Source organism: Centrocercus urophasianus, unplaced genomic scaffold (assembly GCF_019232065.1).
Source record: "Centrocercus urophasianus isolate 14NV4802_14NV808 unplaced genomic scaffold, USGS_Curo_1.0 seq_18, whole genome shotgun sequence".
In the NCBI taxonomy this organism is placed as follows: domain Eukaryota; kingdom Metazoa; phylum Chordata; class Aves; order Galliformes; family Phasianidae; genus Centrocercus; species Centrocercus urophasianus.
Window position 1 is genome coordinate 26,916,614 of NW_024884733.1, and position 26,598 is coordinate 26,943,211.

A 26,598-nucleotide genomic window follows, 5' to 3' on the forward strand; every position below is an offset into this window, starting at 1 on the left:
ATGAATGTTAAAGCAGTAAGCAAAGTGCTCCCAGTTTGCTCACCATCAGCTCGAAGAAGAACCAGGCCTGCTGCAGGGCTGCCTCCCGCACACTCCCACTGCACACGACCCACTGTAAGGCCAGCTCTTCATGAAAAAGCTACACAGAAGCAAATCCAGAGTTAGTCCAAGCCTCAGCAGCAGCTCACAAAACAGTCTGCATGAGAAATGGGAGCACGGTCCATGGAAAGTATGGCAAACAATGAGATTAAGCAAAATAATAACTGAGGACATGACAGCAGTGGTGGTTCCTTAAAGAAATCCCCAACTAACAATGAAAGATGATGTCATGATATGGAATGGGAGAAACGTTCCAAAGCATCTCGCTTAATTGAATTTCAAGTGTCAAAAGGATTTTCCACCCACCCAAAAGGAAAAAAAAAAGGTTTGGTGCTCATATTAATTTATTTTAAAAGTCTACCTTTCTGCCTGGTCTGATTTTTGCAGGAAAAAGGAGTAAAAAGTGGACATATAAAGCAATTTGTACAAAGATAAACATTTACTGTGAGAAAGGACTTAAAACAGTAAGAAAGAAACGTGGGGCTAAGAATCAGCTTTTAGATTTCTTTTCTTGGGAGTACCAATCCACAGACTGGACACTGTCAGTGACCACATTTCCCTCACACAGAAGTCTGGCATTTTGCCTTTCTGATGTTGTTCAGTACGATCTCATCTCCTTAAAGGGAATGCACTTCCAAGGCAACTCCCTCCCACTTTCTGGAGTCACTCTGGATTAACACCTACGTCCCTGAGTTCAGAACACATCTGCAGTGCCAACCATCTAACACACTGTAATTTTGCACACAAGGATGTGTCATTTACATGTCTAGACAGTGCTATCCGTAATTTAATGTAAAGCCACAGATACTATGGCTCCAAACAGCACGGACATTAAATCAGACAAGCTACTCCTGATGATGTTACTCTTCCCAATTCGGCTCTGTCAGAATACCTCACATTCACCACAGCCTGGATGTTCAGAGGTGTTAAGCAGCAGCGGTTCCTAACGACCTCAGAAAGAATCAGGCTATAGATAAAACAGATGTTTTCAGAATGACTTGACCTCCCTGCCCCACAACATCAATTGTCTTCACTGAAATCTACCTTTTTAGTTGGTAACCGTCCTGTTAATGTTTGTAAGAAACTTGACGTCTCAGTGTGCGAAGACATACGATTACAACTTCGATCCGTAGCCTACGGAGTGGAGATGAATGAATGATGACAGGACATTAAAGTTTGCTGTGGATGGGTTTTGCAGCTCAAGGACAACGTACGTTTACAAAAATACTGTTCCAACTGTAGGCTTTTACTGCCTTTACACCTTTTTATGCATTCTCAAAGTCTTACTCATTTACAGACCTGCTTTAAGCAACATGACAGAACTTTTTACTGTTTTAAGACACATAGGCTATTTAAATAACTGCGTGTTCTTATGCACAAGGACATTTAGTGCTGCAAAGCATGAAACCTTTTCATCACTCTATTTTATCAACATGCATATGTCAAGGAAGTAATACTTGTAATTTCAGTGCCATACCTCTCACTCTACCAGACCAAGTACGTGCAGATGTAACACTGCTACTGGCACAGAGAACGAGAAAATCACTTAAGTTATTGCTGGTGGTAATAATTGGCAGGAGTACAAGTGACTGGATACTTGTAAAAGTGGCAAACTTGAAAGGAAGTACAGTTGAGAGGTATGTTCAAGGCAACCATGCAGTGGAAAGCAGCAGGCAATGGGGGCTAAAATAACTTAAGTCTTTTTGACCAAAGCTGCTATAAAGTTTTCATACTTTGCAACATGGAACAGATACAATTGGACCCAGAGAATCACTGGTTCCAGCACTTAAATTTACACCTTCCAAGAGAGAATTTTACATGTGTATCAATTTTGGTTTAATAATATTCCACTCAAACAGACATGAAGGATTACTTGACTATGAATACTAAATGCTTGATGAAAATGGCAAAATGGTTCACATTAAAAGAAATGGCAAACATGGACAAAACTATGAGGCTGTGATCGATGTTCCCATTTAGAAATGTGCTCCACCTGAAGCTGAAACTAGTGTTAGAGAGAGAGAGAGAAAAAAGAAAGGAAAAGCAGTCACAGCATTTACATTTCACAGACCAGCAACCACTGAAATGAAAGAAGGGGACACGTTCACAAGTTTTGGGGTTTGTCATGCAGTGCAGTGAGGTGGTGGGGGAGAAGATGCTGATTCATAAAACGAAACTCAAAGTTTACAAAGAGCAATTAAATAAGTAGGTAAATAAATAAGCAAACCACCAAAATCAGAGTATGCACTGAGGATATTCTACAGGGAAACATCAGAGAAAACAAAGCCAGAAAAACCTCTACCGAAGACACCACCTGTGTTGACTCTGCACTTGGGCTGGGGTTGGATCCCCATGGGGCTGCTTTTGGACCACCAGTGTTTACCCAGGAATTGGAGCGGTCTAAACCCTGGGCATGTAATAGAAAGCAGGTGGGAAAGGAAAGAAATATTACATGTTGCATGCCATACAATAGTCAAATCTTAGTCCTCAAAAGCAATCTAACAGGTGCACTGCAAACACATCGCCAATTACAACTGTTAAAGCTGCATTTGTTGAGAGGCTTACTTTTGTAACTCATCACACATGTACACCACATCAATATTCCAGTCCAATCTGTTCTATCTGTAATGCTTGACATTCAAAAACTATCATCCTCCTGAAAAATCCCACTTCTATCAGTTGAAATCCACTTCAGTAGGTGGAGCCAGCCCAAATTTTTTATGTGACAGAAGCAAATTGGTGGTCGGATGTGAAAAACAAAGAATGCTCTCAGTTTTTCCTCAGATCTTTTTCGTAAGGTAGACTACTTGCTAGCCCACAGACTATAAGCTCTACAGATCCCATGGAAATGCTACGGAAACTCAAAGAGATCCAATTGTCAGCTCTCACAGGTTTTCATGGAAGAAAAATCCTGCACCATTGGTGGAGTAACCTGGGGAGAAACTTCCACATGGACTTTTGGCCATTTCCTCTGGGCACTGTGGCAAACAGAGAAAAGAGGACATACCTTTTCTGGAACCAATCTGCTCTGCCAAACAAAACATTTGAAAAATTACCTTGTTTTTTTGAAAAGATTTATCTCATTTGTACTTCAGTTTTAAGTCTCAGTGGATCATATGTGCAAAATTACTGCAGATCCCTCCTCTCCCTCCACTCTCTTCTCCTCTCAAGAAACTCAGAATGAAGAAAATGAAAAAATCAAACTCGTGTTTGTCATCCAGGCTGTTCCCATATCAGGAACACTCAGTGGGATGCAGTGGACATTGATGGGTCTCAGGATCCAGCTCTAATGGAGGCAGTTGTGCAATGCCACAGACATTCCCTATAAATGTCACACATCATTTTTGACCCTCACCTGAGAGAGCTTTTATCCCAGCTTCCATGCCAGCCCAGAGCTTTTTTCCAGTATGTGAGGCAAAGGTGCAGACTATTTCATCACAAAGATTATCAACTGCAAAGTCCATCACGCCTAAAAGTTTGTTTCTCTCATGAAGACAAATCTACCCAAGGATTGAGCCTGGGATTCAAATCATTAATACATCGAGCTATTCTCTATGCAAAGTATAGCCATGCTGTAATTTTGCTTAAGTTGTCCAATAAAAATATACTGAAGAGACAGAATGAGTGCTTTAATCTCAATTACTTTTTGGAAATAATAAATCAAACCTCTCCGTCCTGCGTAGATTCATACAAATGTTTTACTTTGCTCACAATGAGTTCATATCAAAGGACTTTGCAGAATGCTGAACTGAGTTCACCTTTTGTAAAGCAAGGTTTAATTCTGAAAATGCCTTTCTCCCACTCCCTTTTTCATTCCTATGCTTTCTAATCACAGCCCTCTGTACATGTCTAGCCTCAGAACCAATGTTGGCAGAAGCAGATTTTGTAAAAATCTGAAGAGATTCCTTCATTTCATACTTCTCTGGAAGATAACAGAGTGCAAGAGCTTCTCTGGCTTGGTAAGTCACTTCCAAGTGCACAAAACTCTTGTTAAATCCTGTCCTGTTTCTGGGTTCAACCTGCAGCTGGGCACAGAATGCACATCTGTGAACATCCATCATCAGAGCCATGACACTCAGAATGTTCTCTTTCTTCCCAGCACATCCCCAACATTTCAGGAATACTTTAAGCATAAAAATCTCAACATACTCTTTTTAGACAGTTAATAAATCCTCTTCAGTAGGGAATAAAATTTACATGGCTTCAGTTCACAAATGAAGGCAAAATAAGTGACAAGACCTAAACCCTCCTCTATTATGCAAAACCACAGAAATCTTCTAAATCCTTTAAAGGGGATGACTGCTTGAATGCTCAGAATTAAGCACAATGCTGATGTAAGTAAGACCCAAAGCAACTTTACCAAAACTATCAAACACATTACAATAAGAAACAACAGAAGACTGAGCTCTAAAGAATTCCACCACACATTATTTTTTCTTTTTAAAAGCAGAAAGACTCCAGATAGATTCAATGTGAAATATAAGTTCCTTGTTTGGGTATATATATGCTTAAATTTTTGCTTGGAGAAAGAGAACAGAAATTTATGCATCCCTGTACTCCTTTCAGCATCTCAGGAAGTATTTGTGTTTCTAGTGACATTAAGAAACAGAAACAATTACATTAAACCAACATTCTGTATAGTCAGACCAAGCTTAATTTCTGATATTATCTGGCTAATATGAAAAAAAAAAATTCCCCATCAGCAATTATGGATATATTTGCATATTTAAAGCCTGGAGTATCTCTAGAACAAAATTTCTCTTCATTTTGTACTGTGACATTATTCACTATGCCAGCACATGTAAAGCTTCTGATACCCTGTGTGAATTCCATGTGCACATCACTGCCTATGGCATTTCACAAAAGGTCACAGTTGATAAATTAGCAAGATATTGAGGTGGTCTTTAAAAGATTTTAAGCCTTTGAAGTCCAAACTTTGATGAAACAAATAACTATTTGCCTATCCATGTTACTTCAGCATCTTATTTGCTCAGAAAAGCAAGTCACTGTTAATTTCTCAAAGATAAATTTCTTTCTCAAAGAGGTTTCCCTTATACAACCCAGGACTGTGTCAAGCTTGTCTGGTGGGGCTGATGGCTGCTATTTTGCCAGAAGGATCAAATCAAAAGATCAGACTCATCTGTGCTGGAAGGGACACAGGTGGGGAAAGTGTCTCATCTCGGTGCAAGTTGTCTCAGTTCAAACACTAAAAAAGAGCCCAAACTGAACTAAGGCACTCCTCTCAGGTAACAGATCTACCAACACAGGTTTGTCCTGCCTCATGTCACCTATTTTATACCTACAAAGTATCGGTAGCAGCTCTACATACTCGGAACTCACAAGAGTGGGACAAGAAGGTGATTCATACCTTGTGTGGCATAAATCATCTGCTGAGAAGCTTTTTTTCTCTATACTGATTACACAGAAAGCCCTGACAACCATGTTCCCAGAACAGACAACATAACTGAGGTTAAGAAAATCTACTCCAAAAACCATGCCATAAACATGCACACATACACCCAGAGCACCTAAGAGCTGGAGTAAGACCACACCAGATGCTTTGTACTAATCTGCCCCCACTCCTTGAAAAGCCACTTTCAGCAAGTTACAAAGGCCATAGAATCATAATAGAATCCTAGAATGGCTTGGATTGAAAAGGACCACAAAGATCATTTCATTTCAATCCCCCTACTACGTGCAGGGTCACCAACCAGCAGCCCAGGCTGCCCAGAGCCACATCCAGCCTGGCCTTGAATGCCTGCAGGGATGGGGCATCCACAGCCTCCTTGGGCAACCTGTGCCAGTGCCTCACCACCCTCTGGCTGAAAAACTTCCTCCTCATATCCAACCTAACCCTCCCCTGTCTCAGTTTAAAACCATTCCCCCTTGTCCTATCACCATCCACCCTCGTAAACAGCTGTTCCCCCTCCTGTTTATACGCTCCCTTCAAGTACTAGAAGGCCACAATGAGGTCTGCCCACCATAAAGGTGGCGAGTCACTGTGGATGCTGAGTGGGTACATCAAAAATTCATACTGCAGCTAGACTGCAGCTCAGTTGCTAACCAAGTGAAATCTTTCTGGCCATGGAATATGTCTGCTGCGTGCAAGGTACTTGCTTTGGACATAAGTAACACAGAGAGCATTTGAGCAGCTGTTAGTGCTGAACACAGAGGAGAAGAGAGAGTTTTGGTTTGGGAGGTAACACTGGGATCAAAGGGTGGCAAAGTAGGGGATGCAAGGTTTGGGGAGACATAACAGCTAGTCAGAGGATACAGCTGCTGGCCATGTGAGTAGTGAGAAGAAAGCTGTCCTTGTCTTACTGGTCTTGGGGAGGCAAGTCCAGAAGGACTCCGGCCCCAGCCATCATACCCATGCAAGTAATACTGGCAGGATGGTCTCCAATAAATCAGAGACAAAAGTAGCAATTTTCAGGAGTATCAGGCATGTTTTCCATAACCACCAGAATAAGCCTGAGATGGGGCTGCTAGTGAGGACAACTTTTGATAGGAAATAAAACACGAGAACTTCCCCATCATTACTTTAGATATGAAATAAAAGACACTGCCATCCCCGAGCCCCTTGGCTGTGCATTTGTACCTTACTGCCAATGATCGAGCGAACTTCATCATCAGGTGAGGTGGGGGTCCCAGATATATCTGGGTTGCTGTTGCTGAGGCTCCGTGAGCGGTTCAGGTTAAGGCTTGCTGGTCGGACAGCAGATCGAGCCATGGTGGCATAATGCACTGATCCCCCTAAGCCACCGGGACCTACAGTGCCATACAAAGAACATCTTGTTGCACCTCCAGCCAAAGCCTCCATCTCGCCCTGCTTTACACCTTTTTACTACAAAACCTTTGCATAATCAGTAGCTCTGGTCCATAAGGAAATCTCCCGTGCTTCCCCTGCTTGGTGCTCCAAGGTTAGCAGCTGGGAGATGGGATCAACATGCTGTTTTATTCTGTGATCTGTGGGAAGCAGGAAGCTCTCTGTGGCTTCAGGCAGCCAGCATGAGGTCTGCCTTTAGCCAGATCACAGACTGGAAACAGTAAAGCACTGAATTCTGAAGTATAGTTCTAAGCACACAACTTTTCCAGTCTCCTCAGAGGCCTCCCATTCCATGCAAGAAGCAAGTGCAGTGAACAACAGGCCTTCCAAAGCCTGGTTTTCTGTATCTCCATTCCAGTAGATGCCTTTCTTGTTCTCAGCAGAGGTAGAATCAATGTGATTCCCTCCTGTACACATCTGTATTTAAGTATTTCAGACTCCTCTGCCAGCGCATCAACTTCTGCTGGAACTGAATAAAAGTCCTAAAGTACTAATGAAAGAGTCTGGGAAGCAGGATAGGCCACAGGGTATCCCATCCATTTGTCACAAAACAAAGTAAATAGAACAGTATTTTGTCATAATTTGACCTCAAGTTCTTTCAGTAATGGCACTTTCAGACCACTGAATAGTTAAATCCTTGACATGGCTCTAACTGTAATTAAACTCATCATCTAAATGGCAACACTGCGTCGCAGAGAAAGTTAATAACAGGACTTGGCAGGGAACCAGTCATGCAATTGGAGCTCAGAGCATCTGCCAGTAAGCACTTTCTGCTTGCTTTTAACAAACTGTGACTTGAAATAAAGTGAAAAAAAGAGTTACCTGGTGATGGCGAGTTGGGATAGGTATTTGGTAGGCGAAAAACATAGTAAATATAGGAAGCAAGAAGGCTGTTTCTGCCGTGCTGGTCCTGGTTTCCATCCAAGTTCTTGTGAAGTCTGTTTATGATTGAAGCCATTGCTTCAAAAGATGCTTGGCCCAGGTTTACTGAAAAAAAAAAGAAAAAAAAGTTGTTTTAGATTTCAGCAATCCCCACAAACAAATTCTGAATATGCATTTCATCCACCTTCTAAAGGATAAATGGTGAAGCTTGTTAGAGTACAGCAAGCATTTCTCAAGAAAAACTGAAGCTGGTATTTAAAGTAGGTCTACTTGACAAGAAGGCAGATGCTGCAGTGTTGCAGTTCCTCTCACTTTAATAACACTTGATTAATTTAGGTTTGATTTCTGGAATCAGACCAACTTTGGCCCCCCAGTTTGCAATGGTAACAATGTCCTGGTTTACCTGATGCCCTCTGGATATTTGTCATACATTTCTCAGTTAACTCTTGGCTCCATTTAAGTATCAGTCAAAATACAAAGTGAAAAAGAGCAATTCCGTTCTGTTTTCAAGTAACATTCTGTTCAAAAAACTGAGCATAGAAATCCACACATGGACCTGGCTAGATATTTTAAACAAATGAGGATGAAGCAGACTGCAGCTGGAAACAGTAAATCTAACGTAAGTTGGTTTACAAAGTCCCCCATGTCAGTACATCTCCCTTTCCTCTCTGCAGTCAGCACCTCCCTGTATATTGGTGTGTTCAGAAAACACATCAGCAACTTCCTCACCAGTGTTTGAATTGCAGGCTTCCTTTCTGAGAAGTTTAATTAAATGCTCAGTTAGGCCATTTAGGCAAACCCCTAACAAGGAGCAAAAGAAGGGATTATTCATGCTGACAACATCAGACCAGAACAGCTACAGCATCTACGTCTTCTTAATTTACCTACTTCAAAGTTCTCCAAGGCGACTAGTGAGACTGAAAGTCTTAGCTTCTGAATGTCAGTATGGAGACACATTAACAGGCTCCAATGCTAAGAAAGCACTGGGCATCCAACTTTGAAAGTCAGGCTCCTTTCTGGTGTCTCAACTTGGACACCAAATTACCACCCATTTTTGAAAACCTTTCCACTGAATGTTGCTCCTGTGTATATCATCACTGGTCTGGATGCCAGAATGTTTTACTTTGAAGATGCATGGTATATCAGTGGCACTAAAGTAAAGTATAAAAATGGACTTATTTATTTCTACATAAATACGATAACATTGGAAGTGTCAAATTCTCAGCTATGTAATTCTCTATAAAACTTAAATAGAATACCTATTTGGCCTGCAATGACAGGAGGTCTTACTACCAGAAGAATCAGTTTGTCAAGCAGGAGATGAAGAAATCGCACTACCGGCTCCAGTTGAGAGGAATTTAAAGCTGAAATGCTGCTCTTCAGTTCATTTTCCAAGTTGTTTTCCATAATTCTCATGTCTCCTATTCGCACAGGGAACATGTGCTCGTCCAGAGCATGGACAAGTGCAAAGAACTTGTCAAGATAAGGGTCCTACACACAAGCACAGAACAGAAATCAGCAAGAAGCTCCCAAATGAACACCGCTCTCTGTGGACTTGTCCCCATTGATAGATTCTCTCTTTCCCCTCTTCTATCTGGACATTTAATTCCACAAAATTACCAGAAACTCAACACTTGTGAGAGCTCTGCCTATATGTCTAACTCAGCTTAAATCAGCCAGTTCAGAAAGCGTTCAGGCAAAAGTAGAGAACTCACAGACTGTGTTCTTTAGAGAAACAGACAGAAATGCACTGAAGTCATGGTACTATTGACAGCACAAACAAAATACATCAAAAAACCATCAAAAAGACACACAAGGAATTAATGAACTAAAAGTTGAAACAATGAGTTCAAAACGATTGCCATCTCTCATTGTGGATCAAAGACAGACAAAAAATACACATGGAAACAAAAGTGACAGGGAAGAAAAGGAAAAACAAGAAAACATCATATGCTTGGACAGCATGTTAGATCTGTTGTATTTAAAACAACAGTCAAAGGTCTGAAAACATTGTTGGCCATTCAACCCCTGTGAATAAAGGCCAAACCATTCATGTTTTTAAGCAGAACTTCTCAGATATACTCACAGCAGAACGTGGAATAACAGGTCTGCTGGCTCAGAACTGAAAATGAGATTGTAATTTCACTGCTGTAATTGCTGTACTCTTCATTACAAACTCTTTGACAGTGTTTCAACTGCCAACAGATTATCAAGATTTTTTTATTAAAACGACAGATCTTAACGCTTACCTGAGTATGGAGGGATGAGACAGCAACAACTTCTACATTGAAAACTCCTTTGTGATTATCCACCCACTTCATCCCAGGAAGTGGAACCTACAGGTGAGCAGAAGGATGAATGGAGATGTGACAGAAAGAAAAGCTACAGTACTTCTCATTACAATTGCCATTTCATTTTACTGTCAGACCATACACGCGGTTTTAAACTGAGACAGGGGAGGTTTAGGTTGGATATGAGGAGGAAGTTTTTCCCCCAGAGGGTGGTGAGGCACTGGCACAGGCTGCCCAAGGAGGCTGTGGATGCCCCATCCCTGCAGGCATTCAAGGCCAGGCTGGATGTGGCTCTGGGCAGCCTGGGCTGCTGGTTGGCGACCTGCACACAGCAGGGGGTTGGAACTGATGAGCGTTGTGCTCCTTTGCAACCCAGGCCATTCTAGGATTCTGTGCACAAACACACACACAACTATACTTAGCATTTAGGAAATACAGATGCATGCACACACAAGCTTATAAGTGCACATATGTGCACATATACTTCTCACTTTTTTTTTTTTTTAAAAAAAAAAAAAAAAAAGCATTCTCCTGCTGATTTTCAATGTGAGAAACGACTCACCTCTGGAGAAAGCACTGAATATGCCTGTGGTGGTTTTTCCAGTGAGACAGGGAGACAGAACTGACCAGTCTTTAACCGTCCATTTTGAAGCATCGGAATCCACTTTAAGTAATTGAAGAACAAGAAGAAATGAAAATACAAACTTCTTAAGGCTTTACTGAAATCCACAAGCTTGACTGTCTCAAACTCTACAATGGTATACACTGACAGTTATGACTAAAAAAATTGCAAATAAATGCATTATCCATCTACAGAATATTATCCTGTGCTGAAAAAGAGATTGAAAGACACTCACGGTGTATCCAACTGGAGTCTCCAGGGGAGTGTTTTGTTTTTGTTGGCAGCTGACATGGTAGAAAGTAAAAAGCAGATGGTGGTGATCGGTTAAAGTGGCTGGAAGCTTAATCTTGATTTCCTCATGAAAATCAGGTGACCTGTGCAGAAACCAGACCCTTTGTTTAGTCATCAATATAAGCAGTGTGGTTTTCTATCTTGTGCTGCAGATCTTTTGAGTTAAACTATCTGGAGGGAAGGAGTTATAAGGAATACTCTAAGGAATTCAAAGCTTTACCTTCTAATCATCAAGGACTGGAAAAACTTCCATAGTTTATTTCCAGTCTACAAAAATAATACAAGCAGCATCCTGGTGGGCTGCAGTGCAGCCCCTCCTCACACTGGCATTCTGAATTGTACCTCTCCCCATGAGGCAATGAACTTTTCCCTGATGCCACAATACCCAACCTGAAGGACAAGATTTTCTCTCCAGAACAGCCACAGAGACAGACAGTATGTTAAGGTCAGATTCAGCACTCCTTACCTGAGCTGCTCTGACATAATTTTCAAGACCAAGTATTTCTAATCTGTAACTACATCCTAGAAAGCTCTAAATACCTAATTACTCAACACAATAGCAAAGTATTTGCTAACGAGTGTTTATATCGTACATTTTCAGGTCTAACTTGAAGCTTATCCTTAGAGCATCTGCTGAGTTGGGCTAAATGCTCAAGATCACTGCCTGACACAATGCTCTTGACACGTATCAGAGCAAACAAAGACTCCAGCTCCCACTCATTGCATCACGCTAGCTACAACACTACCTACAGTGTCAGGTGATGGAAGTGCTATGCAGACAGTCTTTGATAAGTCAATGTCAATGAGGAAGATTCACTGGTGAACTCCACAACTGTTTCACTGGTAAACAGAACAATACCATCCTTAGGGACCCATCTCCATTTACAAACTGTCATAGATTTTACCTGTTGTGATATACTACAGCAGTGTATGCTTCTTTGGAAAATTCAGGACAGCTAGATTTGCCAAAGATGACCTGTAAAAAAAAAGAAAAAATAGCATACAGAGAGGTGCCACGAGTCTGTTCCTTAATCCCATTCACAGCTCTATTCCATGAAGCTGTGTACAACACCAACATGTTACATACTCCTTTGCTTCTATGCTTCTATTCTACTCAGTCACTGAAGATTTACAATTTTAATAGTCCTGCTCACACATGCACACAGATAGAGCTAAGGAACTGATGATGCATGTAACCATCCCCAGACAGAGCCAACAAAGATAAGGATGACTGAGAATTCAGAAGTCCCACTGCAAACATCTAAGGTCAAAATACCAAGTGCTATATTGTTACTTTGCATACCCAATACAAACACCCCCTGGGTTCAAAAACACTGTGACTCTATGCTTCCTGGAATTTATTTGGAAGTGTATTCCATTGAGTTTTCTTTAACACAGAGATTTTATGGCTGCAATGTGTATCCTGCCTTGCTGGCACGAAGCATTCACGTTGAGCACCAAGCACTCCCCTCACCGGCATAGCATTGCTTGGGTCCTCTCCATACATGAATTGGACTTTCACAGTGATATTCCTGGCAGATCCTTGGCGGTTGGCAAAGTTAAGGCTCTGAGGATAGACATAAAGAAGATTCCTGCAAGACACAAAAGCATTTCTGCGTGAGAAGGACGGGGTTCACACTGTTGTTAATGCTGTTACTTCAAACCCCAAAGAAAACAGAGAGACAAAGTGAAGTGTTTGACATCTTCCATTAGTCAGGTGGTCTTCTCCTGATCAGAAACGCACACTCACACAAGTGACCTGATGACGACCTCTCCTTTCAGGAGGCAAAAGTCACTTCTTTAAGCTGTCGTGATATTTTGAAATAGTTCCTGTTTATAAAGATGCTTGAAAAATACATCAAAAATTGTTATTTGGCAAATTCAAGTGGAAAGAAGACATCTCAATAGGGTGGCTGGCCTTTGTTAAATAGTTGACTTGTTTTGACCTTTCAATTTTTACTTCAAATCTCCCTTTATCAAGATGACTTCAGGTGTAACACCTCTCCTCCAACAACAGATTGGATTAAATGAACATCTGCATCTTCAGCAGACACGCAGTCTTTGCAGTGACTCAGATGGGATGGCGTCTTCAATTCCACACCTGAGTACCACACTCTGGGAAGGACAGGGATCAGATAAAACAGATGGCTAAGAAGTGAGAACACTCAGTAGCCCTGGAAGCACCTGAGGTGACCAGATAAATCATCATAGAATGGCAAAGATTAGACATTAAACAATCTAGTTCCAACCCCCCTGCCACAAACAGTGTTGGCATCCACTAGAGCAGGCTGCAGAGGGTCCCATCCAATTTTGTTCTGAAGTTTCCAACTCCAGTTGCTCCCCGATACTCGTGAGTAATCTCATCTGCACTGACACCAGCTAACACTGGTCCTAAGGAGTGCTCCAAAAGCCTCAGAAGATACTTCCCTGAGGTCAGCATCTGCACAGGGCAGTCCGGATGCACAGCTCCAGAAGGCTCTGTGGGGCTGCATTATGGAGACCGACTTCTTTCCACCCTTCCAGGCAGAGAAATATGCTTAGCTGGCACATGGGAAATTTCTTCCTTTTCAAGTCCTTCATGCTGAATTAATTTTTTGAATCCCATCCCCATTGTCGCTTTGCCTAATCAACGCTCTCCTACTATTTCAGAGAGGGCCTTTGCCATTTTTGTGACTCTACTAAATTACTTTGTTCTGGCATGAATACATTTGCTCCTTGATGTTCTTTTTCAAATGAAAATGGATATGAAAATTTACTCTAAAATGTACATTGCTCATAAAACTTTTATTAAGTATTATTAGTGCTCTAAGAGAAGGATTTAATGTATTTGGGAAGCCTGGCTGCAGGATCCCTATATTAAAGGCAGTTCTTAAGTGTGAGACTGATTTATGAATAGCAGAGCTGAGCCTGAACCAAGCCTCCAGTTCTCCTATCACCTCTTCTGCTTTGGCTTGGGAGCAAAGACGACATTTCAGCAAATTGATGTCACTCTAGAAAGAAGGTGGAAAGCTATAAGCAGACACCAGACCTGACATTACATCCCAGCCACAGCTTCAGCTGACTTCTCAGTTTCACCTGCGTTACCCTCTTTCCTTCAAGTTATTGCACTGTAAATCCCCACCCCACTATCTGTATGCACAAATACCAAAGCTCAGTAGACTCTGGAGTACACTGGAGGTACAACCACCATCCTCTGTGATGGGAAAGGATCTGCCATGGAAATAACACCACAGTGCCAACAAACACTGATAAAATACAAGCAGCACTAGTCCTCATGCTTTCAAGCAACAGCTACTTCCTGCTATTATTTGCAGATTTCTATCACTAAAGATTTTGGCCAGAAGCTTTAAACTCAAGGATTTGCATCTGGAGCACTTATTATAATGCAAAACATATGCAACGCTTACATTATTTTCTCAAACAGATCTCAAAAGTACTTCTACCTCTGTAAAATAAATGGCCAAAGCACAAAAGGCCAGGCCTTGGAAATAAACATAAAGACTTGACCTTAAATCTTAAAAGAGATGTCTAAACATTATTAAAATTCCCCTTTCTAGTAAATCCCAGAGGCCTTTTTCTCTGCTTTATTCCCACTATCAAAACCATGCAAAGCCTACTTAAAGAAGGTCACCCAGGTGTATGAAAGATCCTTAGGACCATGTCTATTAAATACATCTTTTGTTGGTTAGGCCAACAGAGACAAGATTCACCCGTAGGGTTTCTACAGCTCCTAAATCTTGCAGTTTCATCGTGCCAGAGGGTTTTTCTTCTCTGTGCCTTCCTACGCCCTACTTTGCTTATGGACTCTGTGACTGTCAAGATATCTAAGAACTGGAGGGTGACATTTCCAAGCACACTTATCACTGCTTGATTTTATTGGCACTGGCATTAATAGGGAGAGTTCTGCAGCTGCATGTGCTCGGCAGCCACTTGTGATGTTGTGACATTTGACATCAGAGCATTCTGACTGCCTTTCTCATTCATGAAACGGCAGTGTCACGTCTGAGCAGCACTCAGGCACAAGTGAGCTCCCATTTTGTGCTCAGCTACTATGCAGCAGGACATGTAGGGAACCTGCTAACATTCCTGACCCCAACTGCTTGGTTACTTGTGTAATTTTTCTGAAGATTAAGCCAAGAATAAAGATTTTAGGAACAACAGGGGCAACATAAATCAGAACTGAGAAAACCTTCTTGACAGTAAGAAATAGCTAAGACAGAAGAAAATGTTTCCTCTGAAATCTTGTAAAACCAAAGCCATCCCAAGTATTCTGATGTGGACTGCAGGAAGTATTTATTTAAAAAAAATATTTTACAACCAATTCTTCAAGTTTTGCAGCCCCAAATTCCTGTGTCAGATACCAGAGACTGGACTTTGCTCCCTATCACAGAGCAGCGCCAGGCCCAGATAAAGACTTTGTCACTTGTGTAGAGGAAGTTTAGCTAATCTGATGATTTTCCCTACAGAAAACACGTACACATTGAAAGCACACTTTTTATCTTCCTTTTTCAGACCTGAAGTGTCTAAGTGGGGTTACCACTCACAATGTATCTCAGTCAAAGCTAAAGTATCAAACCTTTCATAGTTCAAACTGTTAAGGTGCCCAAGAGCTTCCCACACAGGCACAAGACAGGACCAATTCCTAGGATATTGGATCCTGCACATCCTTGGATTTTTTGAATAGCTCTTCATGCATTTCCACTGGTATTAACAGATGAGAAAATGCTGCAGAAATGATGACTCACTGCAACCCTTACAGGCTTATCAACTTCCAATGAATTACTCTAATTGTTCTGACTATTTTCCTAACAGATTTTCATTAGGGCTGGGTAAATACTAATTTGATGCGTTCCTTTAATGACAGCCCATAACCAAACTCCCTGTTGCTCGCAGCCTTCCAGACTCCAATGAGCAATTAAGTAACTGCCCTCCACCATGCCTTACATCTGCCAACTGTGAGCAGATGCAGCCCCGTCTCACCCAGCTGGGCTCAGTTCTTGCTTTGCATGGGTCATCAATGAGCATTTAATTGGTAAAAACCTCTTTCCATACCCTTCAAGTGCACCTTTCTAACCTGACTTACGTAAGCTGCGTGGAATCGAGCAGAACTAGGAGAACCATGGGGTATCTCCATATTGGCCTGCACCTATCACAGCTCTTTCCAGTTTGTCAGCCTGTCTCAAAAGGCAGAAGGATTGTATAGCTGCAATATCTGAAGGGCCAGAAGTACCTGTTACCAATACACTGCAATTCAAACAAAGCAAAGGCTATCTGAATCCTTGGCAGAATGCATAGCAGAGCTCAGGGCTGTCCTTGCCCTCCTGCTCCCCAACTCTTTGCACAGCACAGCCAGAGTTAAGTCCTTCAAGACAGTCTGTTGCAGCAGGACACCTTCCAGGACTGGAAATTACTGGACTATTCTTCACAAGACAGCACTGCACGTTTGGGTTGTGAAAATGCAGTGCTGCTTCCCATTACAAAACTCTGATTATTGACTGTATTTAGGAACAATTCCCACATTTGCTCCCAATCTATGCCTACAAATCCCTTTGAATAAGTCCCCATTCTCTCCAGTGTCAAGACTGCTGCTTTTGTATGCATTGTGCAGATACTCCAATAAGTCTGATTCAAGTCATACTGGTGCAAACAATTCACCAACTAATCAGAGACACTTTCATGTTATTTAATTATTAGGGAGGAAGGAGCAGGTTAACTGCACGTTATCAGCCCTTCATCAGACACTAAGTCCAGGCCAAGTTGAGCAATGACCTAAAAACCCTTCAAAGTAGAGACTATATTATGCATGGACTGATTTCTTGGATTGCTATGAGAAAGAAAAATACCTTTCATTCATACTGCAATACTCCCTGAAAAACAAACACTTCCATGCAGAGACCCAGTGCAGAGCTGGACATTTATTTCAAAGCACCCGCAGACTTGCTTGGTTCACTGAGAATCTTAAAAAGCAAAGGGAATTGTAAGGTGAGAAATGAAAGCAGGACATTATTTATCTCACCCACCTCTGGAAAGCAGCTCTTAAAAAATAAGCTTTATATGGTGTAAATTACTGCACAAACCTTAAGATAGTAGAATCACATCCAGACAATCTCTGGACCTAATTCCCACTTTCTCACTTAATCTGAACTAGCTGACAAGCAAATCCACTGCAGCACGATGAGTTACATCAGAAAATGGTACAAGATGAAAATCAGATTGTGTGAATCATCGGAGAGTATTTTGCCCTTCCCCAGCTTATCTAAAAGCTGCATAACCTGAAGTGCAGCGTCCAGTGCTCCTAAGCAGGGCAAATCCTTCTACATTCCTAAGGGAATAAGAGAAATCATACAACACAAGAAGCAATTTGGGCTCTTTAGTGAGATTACGTCTCACAATCAATCCATTAACGAGTGCTGTGTCAGAAACGCATCCTACATCATCAATAACATTTTAAAACACTGTCTGGCAAATGGAAAAGTTCAGAGCCAGTTTTATCAGCAACGTGCCTGCCTCTCAGGTTTACCTTCCCAGGCATCAACCCAGATTCGAGTGGGGTTACAATTGTTCAAATTTGTTCAGTTTAATGATCAACTTCTTGGTCTGCCTCTTCTAAAATGAAGAGGAGTATATATAGATTAAATTCTTCAACAGAGCATTCACACAGTGAAAACTATCCGGAAAAGTCTCTGCTGAACAACCAAAGCATATCAGGAATAGAAAACATGAAAATCATTCTACTCCTTCTATTCATTGCCCCACTTGCTCTTTCAGTTAGGGCTGAAAAGGACTTCTCTCTCCTTGATTCTGCTGCATCTCCTGAGACAAAATCAAGATTTGCCATGCTAGATGATGTCCGAATCTTAGCCAATGGACTCCTCCAGCTCGGGCACGGTCTTAAAGATTTTGTCCACAAGACAAAGGGACAGATGAATGATATCTTTCAAAAACTTTACATTTTCGATAGGTCTTTCTATGAGCTCTCACTGCAAACCAGTGAAATCAAGGAAGAAGAAGAACAACTCCGACAAACTACTGCGAGACTGCAAATCAACAATGAAGAGATAAAGAATCTCTCGCAGGAGATGAACCTGAAGATTGAAGACCTCATACAAAACAAAATCCAGCTGCAAGAAAAAGTATGGGGACTGGAGGACAAGGTCACAAAGTTGGCCATTATCCAGCCTACAGTGCAGGAGACAAATGAAATTTCTTCACTCAAAGTAAGTAGATTTGTGAAAGTCCTTTACACATAAAGCCAAGTAGATTGTAATGCTATTATCTGTCATTATACATTAGAAACTGATGTTTTCCCTGTAACTTCACTGCAGTATTACTGTGTATTGAGAAACAGATCACCACAGTAATCCTAAAGAGTCAGAGAAAACGGTGAAATGATTGGGCTCTGCATCATTTCAGTACATTTTGCAAATCATTTTTAAGAAACTGTAATAATAATGAGGATATAAAATTAACTGGGGAAGTGATTTGCTTATGAAGTCCAAAGCTTCATATGTCATTGGCTCATTATGAGTCAGTGCACTCGGGTCTGTCTGCTCAGCATAAAATTAGGAAGTTTTAACCTTTAGAGAGGGATATTTATAGTTCCTGTATGACACCTAGAACAAAGAATTTTGTATGTGTTAACAGTTTTAATGTCAATACATGCAAATACGAGGGTGGGTATAAAATTTCCACTGGAAGAGGAAGTATGAAATGGATTCTGCAAAAGCATAAAATGGTCAAATAACTTGTCTTAGAAAACACTGGATATTCATGTGAGAGAAGAAAGAAAAAAGAAACCCCCAGCTAATACCTTGAACACCTGCCATCATTTCTCTTTATGGTCACTGCCATATATTTACTTTGAAGCAAGGACCAACTTCACAGAATGTAAATGTTTTGCACGTGGACATGGAAGGAAAGTGACAGCAACAGTAAAAGCCTACGAAGCTGCCAGCACTTTTCCTCCATCAAGCATTAAAATAACCTGGGTACTCATTTCAGTGGCAAAGAAATGTGTGCCTTTAGAGCAAAAGCAGACAATCCTATGGAGAATGCAACGTGAAATGGTTTGTGCCTCTCACAAGTAACCCCACGATGTGTTAGGTTGGCTCTGTGACAGCCTTATGCTGCCTTTCTCTAACTGCAGCCTCCCTCCTTTGCTGCCCTCAGGCCTTTGTGGAGCAGCAGGACAATCACATCAAGCAGCTCCACAAAATTGTGGAGGACCAGCACGTGCAGCTGGACAAACAGCACAACCAAATAATGGAGCTGGAGGACAAGGTACGTGAACCATCACATTCCTCGCTTCTGACTTTTACATCTCTTACGATGTTTTGGGAGCACAGAGGATGCTAGACGTGATTCTGATCACAGCTGGGACCTCTTCAGTTGAGAGCCTGCTGTGCTGCCAGGCTGGAGGCCAAGGCCATTGCACACAGCAATGGAGATCACAGCCTCAAACCACTGCCCATCAGTAATAGGTTGTTCTATTTCCTGACTGCTGTTTGTAGGTTTTTTTCCTCATTATCTATTCTGTTATTGTTCTTCCCTTGGTCTTCTCAGCATCATCACTTTCCATCTCTTTCTCCTTTTCCAATATTCACTCCAATAGGAAACCATGTTCTGCAGCCCCACATGTGTAACCAAAAAAATGGGCGTAACTGACATGCTCATATTTAGTTTATTCCTAAGAGGAAGCTGTAAAAGGGAAATGCCTTTTACAAAAATAACTGTGTTCTGTGCTTTTCAGGTGTTGCTATTATTTGGCTAAGTAATGAGAAAGTAAGCTAATTATATTTACTCATTAACATGCACCTCATGAGAACTGGTCACATACCTTGTGAATCCTGTGTTGTTTGGGCAGTGGAATAGCTGACATATAGAACTGAAATCCACCAGTGTGCTTCTAAAGTACTTTTATGTACTAAGTTGGGTATTTCAAATGGTTATGTTCATGTAAAAAATTACTATCTGTACTATGTTGCTCAGTTTGATACATGAATCTAATAATTTCAGAGCCTTGGGAAATTAACAGTCTGTAATTACGGTTCTTGCCAGCTAAACCACATTGAGCTCCAGGAACTCGCAGAGAATTCCTTCACCGAGGAGCAAGCAGAATCAAATGAGGGCAGCCCCTTCCTTGGGCACAACTCCACAGCCGTAATGCACAAAGTGGAAGGTGAGACCACATCCTTTACGTGCACTACAAAACACCTTGCAGGGTTTTAGTAATCAAGGGCTCTTATGTTACACGCAGCACTTCTGCAAGGAGCTGCATTTTCTGCTTTGGAAAACACATCATCTGTTTAGCCACTCTATGTGTATACTTGTCTATGGGGTGACACACAACATCCAATTGTGCCATCATCCTCAATCTTTAGCCTCCATTCACTCCATTTCAATACATGCTGTGACGATCTTTGCAATCCACTTACTGATGCCTGTCTTGGAGAGTATGAGCAGCCAACTAATTTACTTCAGCTCATTAGAGGATTTGGAAGACCCTTTTTTGAAGTTGAGATGCATTTCCAAACCGCAGCAATGGGAACAGAATTTATTGGGAAAGTTTTAAGGTGTGGCAAAATCCATTTGCCAGAGTCCAATCTTAAGCCTTAAAAATTTTGCAAAATTCACTTAGAAAACATACATCAGCTGTATTATCAAAGCAATTTGTCCATTTCATGACATTTATTGTAATAATGACCAAAAAGACTCTTTGAGTTTCTGTATCTGCCCTGCCCTATGAAAAATCCAAGTTACAAAGCTGAATTAAAACTCACCATGTCCAAAACAGGATTTGTAATTGCCTGGTGTTTGCTTTCCTAGGTGCCACTCCTGACTGCACTGCTCTCTACAACAGTGGCACACGCTCCAGTGGTATTTACACCATTAAACCCAACAGCTCAGAAGCTTTTGATGTCTACTGTGAAATGAAATTTGGTAAGACAGCTGTGCTAGCAACAGTCTAATTTTCTGATCTTCCTATGAGCCAAAATACTGTATATCACCCAAAGTGCATAAAAACTTACTGTCTTATGCATCCTTTTCTCTTATATATATGTGTGTGTGTGAGAGATGTGTCTCAAATACACTAATGCTATTATAATTCTTAGTATCCATGCAGTTAACATGAGCACATTAATACTAAAAAGTCAAGTACTTTTTGGTATAAAGATGAAAATGGCAACTATAAATGTCACTACATTGCAACCATGAATTAAGTTTTCCAAATAGAAAACAAACAGTGAACAAAACTTGGGTTTCATAGCATGGACTGGTGCTTGAGACTCAGCTGTACCAAACTAACCTGATGAGGTGAGCCCAGGAGGCAGGATTTCTGTACCATGTTTAGGGGAGCCATGTATGTGCCTGGAACTGTGGCTGCACCTACCCAAGCTCTACCTTTGTAAGAAACTCACTCATTTGCCTGTTCCCTTTGGCACTGCCCAGAGATGAGAGCACCCTGCAGTGCTGCCCTGTGTGTGTCCTCTGCAGCTTCCCTCCCGAGCCTCTTGTCAAAGCCAGATGGGGAAGAGGCTGATGCAAACGTAACAGGGCAACACAACATGTTTGTGTGTGTAAACAGAGTGACACGCAGCTGCCCTGTGCAAAAAACTGCTTTGCTTACTTTTGCTGAAATGTCTGCCATGGGGCTGTCACGACCTGGGCTGGAGAAAGATCTCAGAGCAGTGCTAGCCAGCAGCAGCCTATTGGCTCCATTAAACTCCATCTTCTCTCCTGTGTTTTAAGCACTTAAACCAGGTTTATGATTTATTTCCCTCTGCATTCACAGGCACTTCCTGGACAGTAATCCAGAACAGAGTGGACGGATCACTAGATTTCAACCAAACCTGGGATGCCTATGCAAATGGTTTTGGTGATCTCAATGGTAAAAAACACTTCTTTTGCTTCATTTCTTTGTACAAATTGATTTTAGAAGGCGAATCTTCTCAATGAAAGGCGTTCACATGAGAGCAGACAAAACCTACACACAAACTTAAGCAGCCTGCCTTACTACTGCAACACCAGGAAGAATAATTTAGTAAAATTCTCAATGCTGCATCTTTGGATGCATGTACAGAAGCTCCTGCTGAATCAAGGCAAGGACGTGCTAAGTGCTGTTTTAATAATTAACAAAGCAACCCTAAGCATTGTGGAATACAAATACAATGCCTCACCAAGATCACTACTTTCTCCCAAAACTTTCTAAAACCACGTCTTCCTAACAACCCCCAGACCGAGCTGCCCAGCCTCAGGCTGTGTGTGCTCCCTTACACAGCATCACTGGCTGCCCACGAGGTGCCCAATGTCCTCCCCCCTGGCTGGGCAGGCTGAAGAGACACCTCTGCTCACCTATTAACCACCAATTCCGAAGAATTTCCAGCACCAAGAGCTGCACACCAGCCTCCCTGCTTTGAACACTTCCCCTGTTTTTCTTTTGGTTTAGAACATATTTTTTACTTTCTAGGCATAGATTAAAACTTCACTAATTTGGGCACCACAACTGACATACTTCCACCTCGTTTACAATAAGGAGCTGCAGTATCTCAACGCCACTCCAGTTTGGGATAGCAGCTCACAACTGAGGTAGACTTTTGCCTATGCAGTTTGTCTGATGCTACTGAAAGCCACTGTTGCCCCTTTATTGGTCTCCAACTCTCATATACTAAACCAACATTAGGAAGAGGTAAACTCAGAATGCAGCAGGAGACCTCTGAAAAGATCAACAGTTCCCAAGGCTCATATTACCGATTTAATTAAAGCAATGAATAGATCCTTTTAAATACTGTATTTTCACATGCACCAATTGCAGGTTACCTGTAAAATTCAATAGCAGTTCGAGTGCTGTGGGTTTTCGGGGAACATTCAACCCATTACACGAAAAACTCTCCTTCAATAACATCCAACCTCAAATCCTCACCTCTGGCATACATTGATTCTGACGCTGCGCTGCTTACTCAAACAAATAGTCTCAAATAATGCATTTTAAAAGTGAATGAGTTACCTGAGGTACGGTTTAGATATCTGAGAAACATTGTAAATGCATTCAGATTTGGCTCCATAATCACACCCACTATTTACTATGATTTCACAGAGGAATTCTGGCTAGGCCTGAACAAGACCTACTCCATCACGAAACAAGGGGACTACATCTTACGGATTGAGCTGCAGGACTGGAAAGATAATAAGCGTTACATCGAGTATGCATTCACCCTGGGAGGCCCTGAAACAGACTACGTGCTGCAGCTCTCACGGATCTCTGGGAGCATCCCCAATGCACTGCCAGAGCAGACAGAACTGCGCTTCTCAACTGCAGACCACGATATGGCCGTAATAAATGACCTCGACTGCCCACAAAACTACCTAGGTATGCTGGGTGCATGAATGTGGATGTTCCCTTGCTAAATGAAGGATGGCAGTATGCTTTAGTGAGTGCTTACTGATATCTGGCTGGCTTTAGAAGCATAAAAGAGACAACAGCTGCCGGAAAGAGTGGGAGATGCTTTTTGTTGGGCTCTACAACAATGAGGTATCACTTTTCTACTTTACAGAAGGGAAAAGAAAAGCAGAGAGAGGCTGAGTAAACAGCCAGAGTTAGAACCAGCAGAAGTGGCTGAAATAAAACCTAAAGCTGAGATAGTGAGCTACGGAGTACAGCTCCTTCTCTAAAGCCCGCTCTGCTGTGGCAGACTTCTTCCCTTCTTGCAAAAGAGAAGAGGACAAATTGACTCTTACATCCATTTTGACTACAAGCCAATAGTTAAGAATAGAGGCAAGCTTCCACTGAAAGGAAGACTTAAGCTGCTTGTCAAAAGTGTATGCTAAAATTGCTCTCAAAAGAAGAAGAGAGGTGTGAGGCTAAAGATATATCTCTCCTTAAAGATGATTTGTTTAAACATTTCCTAAACTCACTGATGTTATGAAGCTTTTACGTTTCGCTGCTTTGCAGAAAAAAGCAAACAATGCAAAAAGCAATTAATGATTAAACTGCAGGATACAGAGTGCCCTACCAGGCAACTGCTTCACACAGCAAACATTTTGTTTCTAGCATTCTCAGTTTGAAAACTGGGGATGTCTGAAACAATGGTGAGTGTTATAATCTGTAGTGGACATAACACAGATGAACACTTTCAAAATGCTGTACTTATATATTTAGCACTGAGCCACAGCCAGCCCCTTACCTCTTGCCAGCTGAACTGGACTTCCAGTTCAAGATGGTGGTGAAGGACCTTGGCCAATAAAAAGTGATTTGTTTACTCCTGTAGATGCAGTACTTGAGAAAAATATCAGTAAATCAATAAGTCTGTTGTGGAGCTTTATGGGAAACTATATGGAGCAGACCCAAATGTCCCAGTTCAGTGGAAGCATTTGTGTGTGAAGTTTTCTATGCACCACTACTTCTATGTGAAGCAGCCACTAACAGGTAGCACAACATTTGCACAGTGGCCTTCAAGTGTCAAGCATCAAGTAGCTCCACGTACAAGCAACATTTCATTTGGGTACACTGGGTAATTGTCACTTTTGCTGGAACTGGCCTAAAGATTGATGTTGCTAATGGGAACTGTGTACTCAAGCAGAGCACAATAGGTTAAGGAACAACTGACAGTAAATGATATTACAATATTTTTTTCTCAGGAGGCTGGTGGCACAGTGAATGTGAGGAAACCAATCTTAATGGGAAGTACGTCGCACCAAGGTCAAAAGGAAGACTAGACAGAACAAAAGGCTTATACTGGAAACCTAGGAATGGAAGATACTACCTGCTCAAGTCAACCAGAATAATGATACACCCAACAGATTTAAAAATTTTTGACTGAATGCTCAACCAGATGCATTTCACAGCTAATACACTGAGCATCAAAGAAATTCCTATTATGTTTAATATCAGATGTGTGTCCAAATCCATACACTGTATGGTGCATTCTCCAATGACATAAACCCTGAGGCACATATGATGGTCTTACTGTATGTTTGGTGAGTATTCTCATTCATCCTAGCCCAAATGTCAGTGTGTTAGAACTTCAGAAGGGCTTTCATCTCTCTAAGATCAAACCCCATTGCCTAGGGAACAGATGCCTATCTATTTATTAGATAACATTGCTTGGGGGAAAGGGTTTTATGGCTGCTGCATTAACTTCTGGGCAGTGCAGGAGGGTACAGGAAGTGTTCAAGCAAACAGAAAGTGCTGGCAAAGTACTACAGAGGACCTGTAGGTATTGAGACCGTGGGAAAAGAGAGAAATTGTGTTTCATACAGTAACTGATTAAATGTTTGGTTCAATTCACTGCTGTTGAATGCTCCTATGAGGAAATGAAAGATGAGAAACTCCCTATTTTAGGGTTCTGTGTATTTCCAGGCAAACTTTTGGCAGTGTACGTTAGGCCAATTTTTGCTGAAGTACTGTACTCACGCAGCTGCAGAGATGTACACACACATTAAGTAAGCCATGGTGTAGACCTAATCTCTTAGATATCACACTTCAAAAAGTAACTGAACCACCCTTTGAAACTGAAACTTAAGGGCTAAACTTCAAAGCTCAATGAAAGGAGTGGGAGATTTTCTCATTTGAAACAGCTTCAGATCCATTCCTTTGTGACCTTTCAATACACCTCACTGAGAACTTAATAAGACTAAGAGAGCACAGGACAAAACGACTTTCAGAGGACAGCTGAGTAACCTGTGCCTGTGGAGTCCATGGTACCATCCAACAAACCCTGCAGGCCAACCTGTGTGCTGCTGCTCCTGAAAACATTCATATTTGTTTAACTTCAGCTGCAGAATCCTCCAAGGCAGTAGGACTGTCAACATGTTTACAGATGGCTTGATGTGGAACTGTTTATTGACAAAGACCTCAATTCTGCACTTATACTGAGTCATATTGACTTGTCTATTTTACCTTGTACAGCATGGATTTTCTATGTCAACATTTGCAACCATACAAACAGTGGTTTGAATACGTGATTTGTCAGGGTAAAGAAACTGTGAACAGAATGTGCTAATCACACAGAAACTGCAAGGATGCTACAACTTCCTATGGATTTACTGCAAAGCAGAAAACACACAGTGCTGCACATTTGTACTGGAGTATTGTAGTGTATAATTACCTACTTTCCACCAAAAAAAAAAAACAAAATCCAACAAAAACCACAATAAATTGAATTTCTGAAAAGACATGAGGTGTGGAACTTAAACTCTTTCTTGTAAGCTCTGTTTTCTAAAAGCCTCGTCTGTATTTATCCAATTTCAACAACAAGAACTACTGATTTTGCAAGTTAATCTGGTGAAATTACTCAACTGAAGAAGGCACTGCCCCTCAGAAGTGTATCATCTTCAGTAATACAGTGAAAAATCTTTAAATTAATAAAGGAAAATAATGAAAAGAAATCTGCTCCTGCCTGCAGGATATGGCTATAGGAAGGTTATTGTTTTCTGAAAATGCTCAAAAATATTCTTCCAGATCTTTATTTTGTTAAAGCATTGTAAACAAGGAAATTGCTTTTAAATCAAAGTGGAAATATGAATGGATTATTCATTTCCCTCATTTTTTAACCTCCACTGTAAATTAAAAAAAACAAGCCCTGGAAAGT

At 41.4% G+C, this 26,598-nt stretch overlaps 2 protein-coding genes across 3 annotated transcripts in view; one reads left to right on the top strand and one right to left on the bottom strand.

Annotated features, from left to right (window-relative positions):
* Positions 1–26,598, bottom strand: part of DOCK7 (dedicator of cytokinesis 7) — an 81,590-nt gene that overhangs the window by 27,562 nt on the left and 27,430 nt on the right. For both annotated transcript variants that reach the window (XM_042819475.1, XM_042819474.1), the window contains exons 14-23: positions 12,486–12,603; positions 11,917–11,987; positions 10,956–11,094; positions 10,661–10,762; positions 10,057–10,143; positions 9,067–9,298; positions 7,748–7,912; positions 6,698–6,867; positions 1,144–1,233; positions 44–139 (exon numbers count right to left, since the gene is read on the bottom strand). In XM_042819475.1, coding sequence (XP_042675409.1) covers positions 44–139; positions 1,144–1,233; positions 6,698–6,867; positions 7,748–7,912; positions 9,067–9,298; positions 10,057–10,143; positions 10,661–10,762; positions 10,956–11,094; positions 11,917–11,987; positions 12,486–12,603 — 1,270 coding nt within the window. The remainder of the gene's footprint in view (positions 1–43; positions 140–1,143; positions 1,234–6,697; positions 6,868–7,747; positions 7,913–9,066; positions 9,299–10,056; positions 10,144–10,660; positions 10,763–10,955; positions 11,095–11,916; positions 11,988–12,485; positions 12,604–26,598) is intronic.
* Positions 17,646–26,184, top strand: ANGPTL3 (angiopoietin like 3). Its single transcript, XM_042819478.1, has 7 exons — positions 17,646–18,228; positions 19,181–19,291; positions 20,069–20,189; positions 20,837–20,950; positions 21,804–21,899; positions 23,106–23,378; positions 24,647–26,184. The coding sequence occupies exons 1-7, from the start codon at positions 17,731–17,733 to the stop codon at positions 24,826–24,828; spliced, it is 1,395 nt and encodes a 464-aa protein (XP_042675412.1). The 5' UTR covers positions 17,646–17,730; the 3' UTR covers positions 24,829–26,184.